At 36.3% G+C, this 15781-nt stretch overlaps 1 protein-coding gene across 1 annotated transcript in view; it reads left to right on the forward strand.

The window, feature by feature from the left end:
• The window catches only part of ADGRV1 (adhesion G protein-coupled receptor V1), a 556689-nt gene that overhangs the window by 69279 nt on the left and 471629 nt on the right, over positions 1-15781 (forward strand). Inside the window, exon 2 of the mRNA XM_035014847.1 lies at positions 13469-13653. Within this exon, the coding sequence (XP_034870738.1) occupies positions 13471-13653 (183 nt within the window). The 5' untranslated portion in view covers positions 13469-13470. The remainder of the gene's footprint in view (positions 1-13468; positions 13654-15781) is intronic.

The raw sequence follows: 15781 nt of genomic DNA on the forward strand, positions 1-15781 counted from the left end.
AGCTGGAGAAACAAAACTTGAAATCTCAGATTTCAAGACCTACTGCAAAGCTGTAGTCATCAAAACAGTATGGTACTGGCACAGAAATAAACACATGGATCAACTGAATGGAATAGAGAACCCAGAAATAAATCCATGTTTATATGGTCAATTAATCTGTGACAAAGAAGGCAAGAATATATAATGGGGGAAAATATAGTGTTTTTGATAAATTGTGTTGGGAAAATTGGGTAGCTACATGCAAAAGAATTAAAATAGACCACTTGCTTACACCATACACAAAAATAAATTCAAAATAGATTAAGACCTAAATGTAAGATGTGGAACCATAAAACTCCAAAAGGGAAAAAAAAAACAACAAATTTGGGGTGTCTGGGTGGCTCAGTCAGTTAAGCATATGCCTTCAGCTCAGGTCATGATCCTGGGGTCCTAGGATTGAGCCCCGTATCAGTCTCCCTGCTCAGAGGGGTCTGCTTCTCCCTCTGCCCCTCCCACACAGCTTGTGCTCTCTCTCAGATAAATAAAATCTTTAAAAAAAATAAAAAAATAAAAATTATTCAATTAAATGAGTAGACATTTTTCCAAGGAGGACACACAGATGGCCAACAGACATATGAAAAGGTGTTCAGCATCACTATTCATCAGGGAAATGCATATCAAAACTACCATGAGCTATTACCTCACATCAGTCAGAATGGTTAATATCAAAAAGACAGGAAGTAACAAGTGTTGGTGAGGATGTGGAGAAAAGGGAACCCTCATGCACTGTTGGTGGGAATGGAGGTATAGTCACCATGGAAAACAGTATAGGATGGTCCTCAAAAAACTAAAAAAACATAGAAGTACCATATGATCCAGTAATTTAATTGATGGGTATTTACCCAAGGAAAACAAAAACACTCGAAAAGATATATACACCCTTATGTTTATTGCAGCATTATTACAATAACCAAGGCAGGGAAGCAACCTAAGGATCCATCGTTAGATGAATGGAAAATGAAGATGTGGTGTATATATATATACAATGGAATATTACTTAGCTATGAAAAAGAATGAAGTCTTGCTATTCACAACAGCATGGATGGACCTAGACAGTATTATGCTAAGTTAGATAAGTCAGATAGAGAAAGATAAATACCATACGATTGTACTTAGCTGGAATAAAACAAATGAACAAACAAATAACAAAGAGAAACAGACTCATGAATATAGGCCAAACTAGTGGTTGTCAAAGGGGAGAAGGGTGGCAAGATAGGCAAACTAAGTGAAGGGGATAACGAGATACAGACTTCAGTTATAAAATAAATAAGTCACGGGGAGTGAAAGTATAGCATAAGGAATATAATCAATAATGTGATAATTTTTTGTGGTGATAGATAGTGACTATGCTTATCGTGGTGAGCATTTCAAAATGTATGTAACTGTTGAATCACTATGTTATATGCCTGAAACTAATATTGTATGTCAAGTATACTTCGATGGAAAAAATAAATAAAAGGTTTGTTGTGTTAAAGCCTGAAGATGATCCTTGGCTACAGCACGATTGTGACAGTAGTTTTGACCTCAAAACAACTTCAGGCCCTCTTGGTCTATCTTTTGTTTTCTTTTGTACTCTTTTGTTCCTCTGGAGGAACCTCAAGTTATTATAGATAGAATACAGACTAATTTTTCTAACTCTGAGAAGTACTGTTCTCCCTCTCTGGAGTGACAGGTGCGACCAGGTAGGTAGGCATTTCCAAAGTTCCCAGATCTCTCTTCTACCTGTGCTTTCCACGCCAGTTACAGTGTGTAGAGGTAGCTGATTCTCTGGTTTGAGTTTTGCAGGCATTCCAGAAACATTAGGAGTCTCACCATTTTGTTCTTCAAATACAGTGTTGCAGTTCATTCCCTTCAGACCTTGCAGTGGCATCTTGGTTTTTCATTGTGCTTTGCAAACTTTCCTAGGTTCTGGATGTTTCCATCTTACCTCAGACATCCTCCTTTCCTCTAATGTTGCTACATTAGATGGGAGGGTGGGTGGAAAGAGAGCCTCACACAGGACAGTCTAGGATGCCCAGTCTTATTTCCTTTGGTTTCTTGGCCACTGGACATTGAAGGTCCAGAGCCTGGAATCTGGTACCTCCTGGTGTACTGGAATGAATTTCTAAGTGCCTCACAAATACCCTAGTGCTGTAGCTATTCGTTTTTCCTTCCTTTAACAGTTGAGGGAACGTGGGGCCCAGAGAAGTGGCTTAACTTGTCCATTGATGGCAAAGATGGAAAGATGGCAGAGACTAGAGGTGATCGGGGACGCAGCATCCTCAGGGGTATTGGCAGTGTCCAGCTAGAGGCTTCATAGCTTCTATTGCAGGATCTCCAAGTAGGTACTACTAGGACTACTCTCCGTTTACCCTGTAAAATCAAATTCCTGGGACCCTACAGGGGGGTATGTGTGTGCGGGGGTATGTGTGGACATACACTTGTACGTGTTTTTCTACCTTTGAATGGCATGAATATAAGAAGTATTTTACTTTCTTCTTTGATCCCAGTTAGAGGAGACATTGGCGTGGTCCTGGAATTCAAGTTCTCTTTACAATTAACAGTTGCTATTCAGCTGGGGCCAACTGATGTCATGTAGAAATGTGGACTCAGTTTTTTCAAAATAACCTAGAAATCCATTTTTTAAAATGTGACATCCTCAAATTTTAAATCTTGGAAAAAATTCTTTTAGTATTATTTTGTAGACACGGTTTGGCCTAAAAAACATGTCTCTAGACCTCTCGGGGCAGAACCTCCAGTTTCAACATGAGACATGAAACTCTTTACTTTGTTCTTTCCCTTACCTGCCATGAGTGCATATAATTCCTTTAGAAATGACAGTGCCTAGATTCTTCATTGAAAACAAATGATATTCTATAAATAGGTACAAAACAGAAAGAAAATCAGAAAAAGTGGCTAAAAGAACTTTTTTTTTAAGGCAATAACTGAATCTCAGAGGAATGAAAGACGAACTAATTATAGCAGTGTTCAGTGAGATGGAGGGGTGCCACCTAATGGTGGTTCAAGAAATCTTTGTTTAGGGGCGCCTGGGTGGCTCAGTTGGTTAAGCGACTGCCTTCGGCTCAGGTCATGATCCTGGAGTCCCTGGATCGAGTCCCGCATCGGGCTCCCTGCTCGGCAGGGAGTCTGCTTCGTCCTCTGACCCTATCCCCTCTCATGTGTTCTCTCTCTCTCATTCTCTCTCTCTCAAATAAATAAATAAAATCTTAAAAAAAAAAAAAGAAATCTTTGTTTAAACACATGATCCTTATATTTCAAAGGAGCAAAAAGGCAAGTGTGTCTTACTTCTTGACAAGAGATACCTTTAGCACACTCATACTGGGAATCTGTGTGCACACATCTTGACTGACTTTATTGCTTCTAAATTTGCCTCAAAGAATTTAGTGTTGTGAATCCTTCATTTTGTGCTTTGCCAAAGTGGGATAGAGAGAGCGCAGTTGAAATCCATAATCTTCTAGTGCCCCACATACTCTAGAGCTGAAGCTTCTGCACATTGTTCTTCCTGTTTTCTTGGTGAGCATTTGTAATTCAAATATGAGCAGCTTGAATGGCTTTTGTGATCTAGTTGATGACTCAAGCATTTGGTACTGTGTGGTTTCATGGGAAATGTCAACCTTAAATATTTTGGAAATACAATAGAAATCTGAAGTGCACATACGTTATTTAAAAGATTTTATGTCTCAAGCATTTACTTACCTCATTTGTGTTTAGTAACGTGTTACTTTTCTTGGAAGTTTTGGTTCAAACTGTACAGTTGTTTACTGAAATGGTTTTGTGGAACCAGAGTCGTATGCATGTGCCAGGGTGATTTGTTCTATCATGGTTACTCCTCTGAAAAAAAAAAAGAAAATAAAAAGAAAGAAAAAAAGGGAGATTGTGTTAAAGCACACTTTGCCAAAGTTGGTAAATATGACTCATAAAAATGTAAGATGAGCACATGTCCAAGATATTATTCAACCCATTAGTGAGGAAACCAAGAGAGTGTTAATACTGCTTCAAAGACCTTTTGAGGGACTAAGTATGTATGAGAAAATTAATAAAGGAATGTTGAGATAAGATTCCTAGGTTAGTTATAAAACTGGTTATTGTCCTCCAAGCAATGAAGCTGTGACCTCTGGATTATCTGTTTCACTGGACAAAAATTATTTGCACCTTTACTGCATGAAAATTTCCAAATTTACATGTAACTTCACTAAGTCTGAAACCTTTTATCAATAGTAAAGAGTCATTGAGTTGAACAAAGTGCATTTCTTTAAATCTTGGATGGGTCTGTGCCCTATCTGATATTGAAATTACATGCCGATGCTTTTTTGCTTTATATCCAAGTTTTGGATACTTTTTCTTAAAAAGTATCAATATTGTTGAGCCTAACCTCTGTACTCATGCTAGGTGTTGAGAATGCAAAAGGTATCCAAGATGGGTGAGATCACTGTCCTATGCTTTTCTTCTAAGGGGAGAGACAGAATAAGTGCACGTTGTGATTAATAAAAGAAACAAAAAGCTGAGAGGAGACCATCAGAGGACAAATGTCTTTACATACAGAGAATAGAAAGGTCACTCTGAGAAGATGACATTTAAGCAAAAATATAAAAGATGGGAAAGGTGGGAAGGAAGAGAGTCCTAGCCTGGGAGCAACCAGCTATAGCACAGAAGTGAGAAAGGGCTTGACTCATCCAAGGATCTGGAACACCACCAGTGTGGCTGTGAGTGAGAGTGGTACTTGATACAAGACCCAATAGATAGGGTCTGTTTATACCAGGTCTTGTAGTCCATGGTAAGGAGTCTGCACTTTAAGTACAGTTAGGAGCCTTCAAAGATTTTTCTTATAGAGGCCTTTTTATTATGGAAAATTTTAAACATTCACAAAAGTAGAAGAGATAGTGAATCTCCATGAACCCATCACCCAGTTTGGAACTAGATCCTAGGTATTTTGGCTCCCAATGCATGATTAATACAAAAGTAGGTGAAAGGCAAAAAAAAAAAAAAAAAAAAAAAATTAGTTGAAAATATGAGGGTGATGAAAATAATCTGTTGGAAGCAGTTAATGGGAGATGCCAAAATGTTTTGTTAGAGCCATGACAGGATTTAAAATTATACTTGAATATTTAAGAAAATTGGAGAATAGAGGAACTTTAGATATACAATTTTAATATTGGGTCTTCCTAAACTACCTAAAAGTTTATGGTAAAGTGTTTTTTTTTTTAAATTTGTATAAACCGACAAGGATAGAAGAAGAGAGGAGAGGAGAGGATAGAAGAGGAGAAGAGACAATAGCAATGTGGTTTTTGAGCCAGAAGGCAGACAGATGAGTAATAATTGGCTTAGCAGACTGACAGCAGCTTAACTCTATAAGCTAGCAGGCCAAGGAATAGCTAAATTTGCACAGAATTCTCAAAAAAATACAGGGAGTGATAGTGCCAAGTACCTCTGTAACTATGGGGGTGGGTGGGCTGCGTAAACAACTAGATGGGATTAAAGCTGTCTCAGGAGTCATTGTATTGCTGTAATTAGCATCTGTTCTATACTGTTGCTGACCCCTCTTCCCTGCAGCTCTATTTTTTCTCTGGATACCGTTAAACGTAGTTTCTTGATTGGGGATCTGAAGCATATTTGAAGGGGGAAGATCCCTAAAGAAAACAGGAGATTAGATGACCATATCATTACTGATTGCTGAGGTTCCAGTCACTTTCCTGCCCTTGGTCCCTGAAGTCTTCGTAGTTATATCTTTATCTTGTAGATAGTAGAATGGAAAATTCCTCTTTGGGGAACCTGATCAACCTGAGAGTAAAGTCTTTTCTAAAGGTACTAAAATTGAGGCTTCCTAATAAAAAGTTAACTCCTTTCACCCAGTGTTGACAAGCTACACTCACATATGTTCAAAACTTCAAATTTTTCATTTTGGTCTCTGATTCTTAATCATGTTCAGATAAACAGATCCATATATTCAGCACATGCAATCATCCTTTTAGTCTCTTACTTTTAAACATATACAGATAATCAGGAATTACTAGATATTTGAAGAAATCTTATGTAGAAGATAGACCCCAGATTAAATAACAAAGCAATTTAGAGGTATCAAAGACTATAAAGAGAAAACTTAAAAAAAATTAGTACTTTCTGAGAGATAAAAGAAGTTATTTGATTTATGGAAAAAGAACAGGATACCATAAATTCTTGGAAATTGAAAGCACAATAGCATAAATTTAAAAAAATAGTAGGAGAATTGAAATTTAATGATGAGTTAAATTCTCAGGCAAAGATCAAAGATTTGGAAATTAGAGAGAATAAAGGATAAGAAAATGAGAGGATCAATTCCAGAATACCAAGATCAAATAATAAGAGTTTTAGGATGAAAAACAATAGTGAAAATGGAAGGGGGAGAAATCAGTGTAAGATAAAGTTTTCCAGATGTGAAGGTTGAGTGTCAGACTGAAGGGGGCTGACTGAGTGCTCAAATGAACAAAAATAAACCCATTCCAAGAAAAATCCTGTAAAATTTTATAACACTGTGGACAAAGAGAAGAACCTTCCAGAGGGAGAACAAAGCAAATAAACATACAATATTTCATAATCAAAATGATTTTGGATTTCTTAACAGCAACACTGGAAGTTTGAAAATAATGGAACAGGGCTTTCAAAATAATGAAAATTATTTTCACGTGAAATTCTATACCCAATGAAAATGTTGTTGAGTGGAAGATTAATACACAATAATTCCTAATGTGCAAGATTTAAAAGGTTTATTTCTACACACCCTTTCTTAGGAAGTTACTGGAGAATGTTCTCCTTCAAAACAAGGGAATAAACCAAGTAAACCAAGAAAGAAGAAAACATGGAATCAGCAAACAGATCAAAGAGAAAGAATCAAGGGGGGGGCGCCTGGGTGGCTCAGTTGGTTAAGCAGCTGCCTTCGGCTCAGGTCATGATCCTGGAGTCCTGGGATCGAGCCCCGCGTCGGGCTCCCTGCTCAGCGGGGAGTCTGCTTCTCCCTCTCCCTCTGCCTGCCTCTCTGCCTACTTGTGCTCTCTATCTGTCAAATAAATAAATAAAATCTTTAAAAAAAAAAAAGGGGAATCCCAGGATCATTGTGTTCCATGTGTAGAGGTCAAGAAGTCCCAATGAATGTAGGCTTGACAATATGGGGTCTAGGAAAGTGCAAGTTGCCAGATTTGTGTCTGTTTCCCTAGAGGATGATTTGACGGGTGTAGTGAAAGTCCGTGGACACAATCATTTAATCAATGAGATCTGCAATGGTGGTGGAATGTAGTTGAGACAATTATATGTGTTCCCATCATGAATGTCAACATCAAACCATCGTATCCATTTCTCTATCAACTACCATCTTGAGAAGATGTGCTGATTCCTGAGGTCTGTATGCAGAAGAAAACAAAATCTGTCACAGAAATTTTCTCCTATAGATGGACATCTTAATATGTACACAGATTCTCTCTTGTGAGAGATAGATAAAGTTGATAATTGTAATTGACTCTGGGTAGGAGGGGCATATGGCTGGTGGGGGCTGTTGTGAGGGACACTTACCTGTTACTATTGTGCCAGCGTGTATGTATTTTATTTAAAGATGAATAAAATATAGTATATTCCTTAAAAATTTTAAATAAATTAAAAAACAAAGGTAGTAAACTTTAGGTATAGTCCAAATAATTATAAGAGGCTACCCCCTTCTTTTATCTAAAATATCTAGCTTTTCCTCTATTTGTATCATCAGCTTACATTTTATTGAAAGTTGCAAATTTAAATTCTGTTTTGGTATGGAAGAAGGAAAACATCAATTTTTTGTAGTACTCACCCAAATATAAATAACACAGGTTAAGAATTCTTAGAGGCTGAATAATTTATGATATGAGTGATGAAACTTCTCTTGTTCCGAAGGAGTAACTCTATAGCTTTAGAATGCCCGTTAGTAAATGTAATAGAATTGAAGTAATTCTAAACTAGAAAACCTTTCTCCATTAGGATCATATTTTCAGTATCAGTTACCTGGTGGTCACACTGTGGGAAGATACTTGCTACGGCATTGACAAGGCAACAACTGAAACAAAAGGTCAATGCATCCCTTCAATTCTGCACTAATAATGTTTGTCATTTCACCGTGTCCAGTCACTCACATGGGTTGTACAGTTGTTTATTCTGAAACTTAAAAAGACAAAGTTAACTTTTATCTTTTATTTATTTATTTATTTATTAAGTGGGTGAGGGATGAAGGAGCGGGGGCAGGGAGGGAGAGAGAGAGAGAATCTTAAGCAGGCTCCACCCCCAGCGCAGGGCCCAAGGCAGGGCTCCATCTCACAACCCTGAGATCGTGGCCTGAGCCCAAATCAAGAGTCAGAGGCTTAACCCACCTGGCCACCTAGGTGCCCCAACAAAGTTAACTTTTGAAGTGACCAAAGGTTTTGTATGAAAGCTGATTACTGCAAACTCAGCAAAATCAATTTTTTATATATGTTTTTCTTTATGTTGTCATCTATTGGGTGCTGATTCTCATTTATTACTTTATTCTATTCTGTTCCTACAAACTTACTGAAACTTCAAATAGAGGGCTATTCCCATTTACTTAGGATATACTATACTTACTATCTTTCCTAAGGTACTGGTAATTAGAGGTGAGATAGGAGGAAGATAAGCAGGATTTAGACTTCTGTGGTTAGTATGACATATTGTGTTGGAGAGTATTATAAATGATGTTTAATATGTTGTGTGCTGAGTAATCCAAGTGGAAAATAAAGTTAGTGAGTACCAGTAGGTTTTCCAAAGAGAAAGTTAAGAGCTAGGGATTCAGGAAAAAAGCAAGAGAAAGGAATTAATGCTATGCTGATTTAAAGAAGCGTAATATTGGGGTTCCTTGGGACAATCAGAATGCATCAACTTTTCCAGAACACTGAGTCAATGTGGTGTACTCCTGTCCCACTTCGTTTTATTGTGAAGGCATCTTTGGTTTGCATGTCCTAAATTTCCTTACTAGTCATTGTCAGTTTTGAGGTGGAAGGAGAAAATATTATAGATGGTGGTAATAACTGCATGGGAACAGGAAAGATAGCTAGTGTGGTATTCTTTCACAGAAGTTTAGAAAGACTAAGACTGTTGAATGTTGGAGTGAAAGAGAAGGAAACTTCCACTTGGTATATCCTGACATGGGTTCATAGTGTCACAGATTGGACGTTAATGGATAAATATCAATGTTGAAAGTGACAGAAATTCCAGCCTAAGCTGGCTATCAAAAAAAAAAATGTAATTTATTGCCTCAGTAACTGAAAAGGCCAGGGTAAAGCTGGATTCAGGAAGCTGAGCTTGATTATCAAGACTTGGCTCCTCTCCACCTCTTGGCTCTGTCTCTGGCAAAATGTTTTGGCTTCATTTCCAGGCTTTGGAGGAAACTGTCCCCAATCAAAATGATCCCGAATCCAGCAGTAGAGGGAATCTGCATCTTTATGCTTAAGCAGGAATCTCAGAATTGTCCTTTTGGTTTGGGTTGGCCTGATCTGAGTCATTTGCCCATTGCCGCGAGAATCATGGAGCCAAGAACCGTTATCTTATGGATGTTTATATCCTCAGTAATGAGCCCGGGGTGCTGCACAATGTGCAGGAGCAGGTGCCCGATATAGCCATGTTTTAATCTGCTCTTCTGAAAGCAACCAATTTGCATTGTAGGTACTATTCTAATACGTTCCTGATTTTTAATTTTGAAATGTTTTTTGCAGAATTAGATGGCTTTTTGTATAGGCTGAATGTGATTACTGGAATCTAAAAACCAAACACTTTGTGCCTATATGTTATCAGGACTCTGTCAAAGCTTCATAGTAAAATTCAGGAAATAAGAAGCAAGAAAGTAACATAAATCTCATATTGTTTTAACATGATTAGAAATCTATTCAGAGATAAGAGATCTATTGACAGGAACAGCTTTCATTTCCTTTGAATCATACTGAGCAAGGTGTGAGGAGAACATGATGATAGTTGAAAAGGAGAGGATTTGAATATTGGAACATCATGCCACTGCAGAGCAGAGGAATGACTTAAGAATGCTAAAATTATTCTTTTACAGTTGTGACAGAATATGAATTATGGACATCTTTAAGCACATGTTGTTTGGAATTCATGTTACAGAGAAGTTTAAAAGAGGTGGTCTGATGAGTCATGTAAAACTTTTCTTAGATCTAGTAAGAGAAAAGTTACCTGAAATAATATAATACTTATGTGTTGTGTCAGTTGTTAATGCCTAGTCTTCTGAGTTTAATAAAGGGAGTTCCAAAGACTAGATTTTTAGTACGATAGAGGAAAATGTACCTAGTTACTCTAAAAAAGAAACTTCAGTATTTGTGTAATTATGCCTGTCTTTTAATGGGAACTTCATTTTCAAAGCTGTTTCTTCATCTTTTAGTTTCTTTTGAATGCCAACTTTGCCTCAACAACTTTTCTTACAAGTTGAAAAGATGAAAGCAGGGGAGAGTCAATTATCAATGATGTCACAGAATTTGAGGCATTTCCAATCATGCTTGTTTGTTCATTTCACATAATCTCAAAATTCATTGATGTGCACCAATTTAAAATGAATTTACTGACTTAACCACAAGATCTTGGAGCTCTAATTGCCTGGGAAATAGCAAGAATGTACCACTTGAGCTCATTGGTCCTGACATTAAAAGATGCTATTAAATATTTAAAATAGTCAGGAGAACTGTAGTTTCTGTTAAATAAATATAATGTTTATTAGAATAATAATGTGCACACTTTTAGGAGACTTGTAATTATACAGATTTATGGAAGTTTTGGTTATTGTGCATGAGTTTAAAATATTTGAATGTTTGGAAACAGGTAGCATAAGCAAATCTACCAAATTTTTCAAGATGGAGACATGATTTGTGGGAATAGAATGTAAGAGGCAATATAGTATGGTTATGGGGTAAAGTCTGCAAGTGGACTGCTGGGTTCAAATCCTGCCTGGTCACTTAAGTAGCACTTAGTTAAGTAGCACCACATGTGTTAACTAACTTCTCTGTGCCTTAGTTTCCTCAGCTATAAATGGGATTAATGCTACTAGTACCTTCTTCACAGGGATGTTGTGAAGGTTCATTGTGTTATTATTATATAAAGTTTCTGCAACAACAGTACATAAACATTAGCTGTTCTGATCACTTCCTATAGGTCTTTGCAGTTTTTCCTCAGGATATATGGAATCTTAGAATATAATATAGTAACATATAGAAAAACATGTATAAGGAAGTCTGCAGTAAGTTCAAGCATACTGCATTGAAAAATTCAATAATTAACTCAAACCTGCAAATGTGGTCTATTGTACGTCCACTCCAGAACACACTCCTCACACTCTTCCTCACAGTCTAGGACAGTGTATGTCAAGTGTATCTCAAGGATCAGTTACATTAGAATCAACAGGGCTGCCTGTTGAATGTAGATTCCCGGGCCTCAACCTAAATTCCCTGGATCAGAAATTTTGAGTGAGTTAACATTTTTAACAAACATTTGAATTGATTCTGATGCAGAACAAATTTTGAGAACTTAGTTCCTCCGCCATTCATGATTCCCCTTTGTCATGCTATAATTCACTTTCACTCTTTCTCACTTAGAACTTCAGGTGTCTTCTTATTTCTCTCAGCTCAAAGTTCTGTCACATCTTACGTTCAAGGAATTTTTTCTTCCAAAATCACAATAGACCAAAGTTGATCTTTTTCTTACACATCCAAAGCCAAGCTCACTGCCTCCTCACCCCTCCATTCTGTATTCTCTTTCTCATTCCTAGTTCATTTCTTTCCCACTATTTGTCATAAGTGAGGTGTGAAATCATTCTGGCTTTAGAATTCCACAGAAGATCTTCAGTTGTCTTTGGTGGCCCCAGAGCTGCTCCTACTCCTCTGCCTCACCCCAGGCTTTGCCTTTTTCCTTCTCTTTCTCTCATTTTTTAAATTAACTTTCTTTTGGTTAAGGTTTCTGCCTTAGAAGTCAGGGAAGAGAGAGCTGTTTTATTTCTTCTCCCAAGTCCCTTATTACCATGACAGGTGAACATTCTTAGAGAGAAGGCGCAGGTGTACAGATTGCCCTAGTCCTCCGGAATCTCTGTCCCTGTTGGCCTGTGTCTCCTTCCTGGCCTCCGTCTGACCTCTGCATCCTTGTCTGTGGATTTTGCAGCCATAAATATGTGAGACATCATTAAACCATCTCAGATTGCATTGTTTGAATATGCTTGACTGAGAAAATTGCATTTAAATTAAAATGTATCAAGAACTTGTGTGTTTGGTGGTTTCTAAATACAAAGCCATGTGTAGCCATGTGGAAATACCACATACATGAAAGTTTTATTACTTCTTGACCAAGGTAAAGATTAATAGGAAGCATTTTGGCTCATAGAGTGCATAATGCAACTCTCCTTTAAAACACATGAACTTGTTTTGTTCGTGTGACTGATCACATAATCCATTGGAATCTTAATGATCCGTGAGATCAATTGTTCACATTTTTAGAGGTACATCTACATTACAAAACAACAGTGCTTTCAAGAGGCCACTGCACTGTTGTGCTTTTGAAAACACTTGAATCACACAGTGCTGAAAGCAGGAACACTACTGATGACTCATAAACACACACATTCTACTAAGAAAAAAACAATAGAACTTATGGAAAAGAAGGAACTACACACTTTGTCAAATTTTTGTCTATGTTGCTTGTTTTTAAAGCAACATAGACATTTTCTAAGAAATGATATTAAGATTTTAGCTAGTAAAATGGGAGAAATTGAAGTCCTGAAAATTTATGTTGAAAACATTAGCATTTCCTTGCACTAACTGAAAATTCTTTTTAAAACATTCTCAAATGAGATAAATTTCAGGAAAAGGTAGACACAACCAAGAAATCAACTTATAATAAAGTTTTAGCTTCAACTGCTTTTACATACCACTTTTAAACGTTCTCTCATATTTGTGTGATCATCAAATAAAAAGATGAAGAAGCCCCATTAAGATTATTGATCCATTTGATAATTTTTTAGTTTTAGCTTGCATTTTACAGTTTAATTTGGGGGGAATATGGGCTTTAATTCCATTTCCAAGGTACTGTTTTGTGTTTTTCTTAGAACAAATTTTAGGGTCAAAAATTTTAAAAATCCTAATTTAATGAATAAGTTTAAGGCTACTAATAACTATGATCTTGATATATAAGTTAAAGAACAAAAAGTAGTTATGAATTGTAAAAAAGAACCACAGAAGAGATTGTGATTTTTAACTTGCTTCTTTGATCACATATTTAAGTTGGGTGCTTAATATTTGATGTATTTTTGTCTTAGTTGCTTATTGTCTAGCTCTCCACTCTGTGTTTATACCTGTAGGTAAACACAATCTAATGAAAATACATTAGATATGTTTTGTGAACAAAGCTTTTTTTTTTTTTTTTTTTTTTCTTATAGGGATGCCCTCTGCATCTTTACTAGTAAATCTCCTCTCAGCTTTATTCATCACTTTTGTGTTTGGAGGAACAGAAATAAGGTTTGCCGGACAAACAAAATTTGTAGTTAATGAAACAAGTACAACAGTTATTCGTCTTGTCATCGAAAGGATAGGAGAGCCGGCAAATGTCACTGCAATTGTATCGGTAAGAAATGATGTGGTTCTATTACTGAAATAGATGGTATGAAATTTCTTCGTTTTAGTGACAAGAATTTTTTTAACTGTTTGAAATTCTGAGTAGTTTCATTATGATAGATGACTTGCAGTTACACTATTCCATTCATACTTCTTATAGTTTATATAATGCTCCAAGGTAGCATATGCACTCGGCAATAGTAGTATTATAACAGTATAGACTGATTATTTTAAAATGTTCATATATTTATTTTAAAACAAATAAAAACCAAAGACATGAATAAGTATTTCTAAGTAAAAGAAAATTTTACTTTGAGTAATTTGGATCCATGTTATCTCGGCTCAGATTATTTCATGTGGTTTAGGGAAGATACATAAATATTTAAAAGCAGAAAAATGGCAAATTAAAAATGACTTTCGTCAGAGAGCTTGGGAGAAAGGAAGTACATTAACTTAAGTAGAAGTTAGGCAGGATTTGTTTAACTATCAGGCTATCTTGCACACAGTTATTGGATGGATTATGTGTGCATATATTTATGTCTATGTTTAACCAGAAAGTAATGTCATATGACCACTAAGGTATTGCTATATTTGAGGCCCAAAGTACTTGAAATTTTTTTTTCAAGAAAAAGTTTTGAAGCAGGAGGTTAAATTACCACATTGTGAAACATTGTAAAAAGAGATAAGAAAGACTACCTACGAAAGAAACCCAGTTTTATAATTTTGTGCATTGCTTTGAGTTTTTAATTTATGACATGTGAACATATTTACTGAATTCATGTGAACTTGAGTATACATTATACTTGGTAATCTTTGATGCATAATTTCAGTTGTATCATAGAGAGGTTTTGGGATTGCCTTGTCATTTTCACAGTTTCTCACAATGGTGGCATCATCATTTCTCAATCATTTTTCACCTGTTTGTCATTGAGGTTGCTTCCAATTTTTGCTGCTGTAAATGCTGCTTTGATGAAAATGTTTACATATGTATCAATTTTTACATATTTTGGGTTGTTAAGTGATTTTTTGGGGGGGCTGGATTACTGTGTTTTTCTCTTTGTTTCAGTGGCTCTTGATAGCTAATGCTTTCTAAAAGACTGTGCCATTTTTTATGTTAAGGAGTACAAGTTTTTCAATACCCTTAACAGCTTAATTGGGTATCTCAAGTATTTAAACTTTATTCTTATAAAAGAAAACTAGAAATTGACTATAATTTTCCTATACATGTTCTTCATTTTTTATGTGTACTAAATCATAGTTTTTTTCCAGTAGCTAAATTGTTCATTGTGAGATCTTTGGCAAAAGAAATCTCATTTAGCTTTGCATAAGAAGTTGCCCTTTATAATTTCATAATTACTGCTCCCTCGAAAATCTTATTAGCAATGCTGAAGTTACAGAATGAAGTCTTCGACAGTTAAGGAAAAGTTTACAATGACTAATAATTTGGAATGCTAAAGGAATTGGATCTTTATTGGAGTTGTGGGGGAGAATATAAATAAAACTTCAGTTGAAATTTTTGGAAAAAGCATTTCTTTGAAACCCATAGGGTAAATAACTGATTTTCCTGATACATTTTGGCAGGCTATTTCCACCTCTTCTTTGGGAGAGTTTTAGCTACAGTTAGTTTTCTTGTCAGGTTTGCTGTAATCCACTTCAGATCAGTTAAGAGGCAGAGAGAAAAAAATTCACATCCTTACTTTCCTACATAATTATTACTTTTCTTTTTTTTTTTTTAAGATTTTATTTATTTATTTGAGACAGAGAGAATGAGAGAGAGAGAGAGAGCACATGGGAGGGGGGAGGGTCAGAGGGAGAAGCAGACTCCCTGCCGAGCAGGGAGCCCGATGCGGGACTCGATCCAGGGACTCCAGGATCATGACCTGAGCCGAAGGCAGTAGCCCAACAAACTGAGCCACCCAGGCGCCCTATAATTATTACTTTTCTGTGTAATGATTCCTTTACCTTCCAGAGCATAAACAAATGTTTTTGTTTAGAATCATTTTTAATAATGTTTTTGAAGGTGATTTTTGTCGGTTGTTAAATACTTGTTTTGTTTTTGTACATCCTGTCTGTAAACAGCAGTGTGAGTTGATGATTCCTGTTTTTTCTGTTGATTGCTCCAATTAGCGTCAGTTTTG

This window comes from Mirounga leonina, unplaced genomic scaffold (assembly GCF_011800145.1).
Source record: "Mirounga leonina isolate KUSES-001 unplaced genomic scaffold, KU_Mleo_1.0 Mir_168, whole genome shotgun sequence".
In the NCBI taxonomy this organism is placed as follows: domain Eukaryota; kingdom Metazoa; phylum Chordata; class Mammalia; order Carnivora; family Phocidae; genus Mirounga; species Mirounga leonina.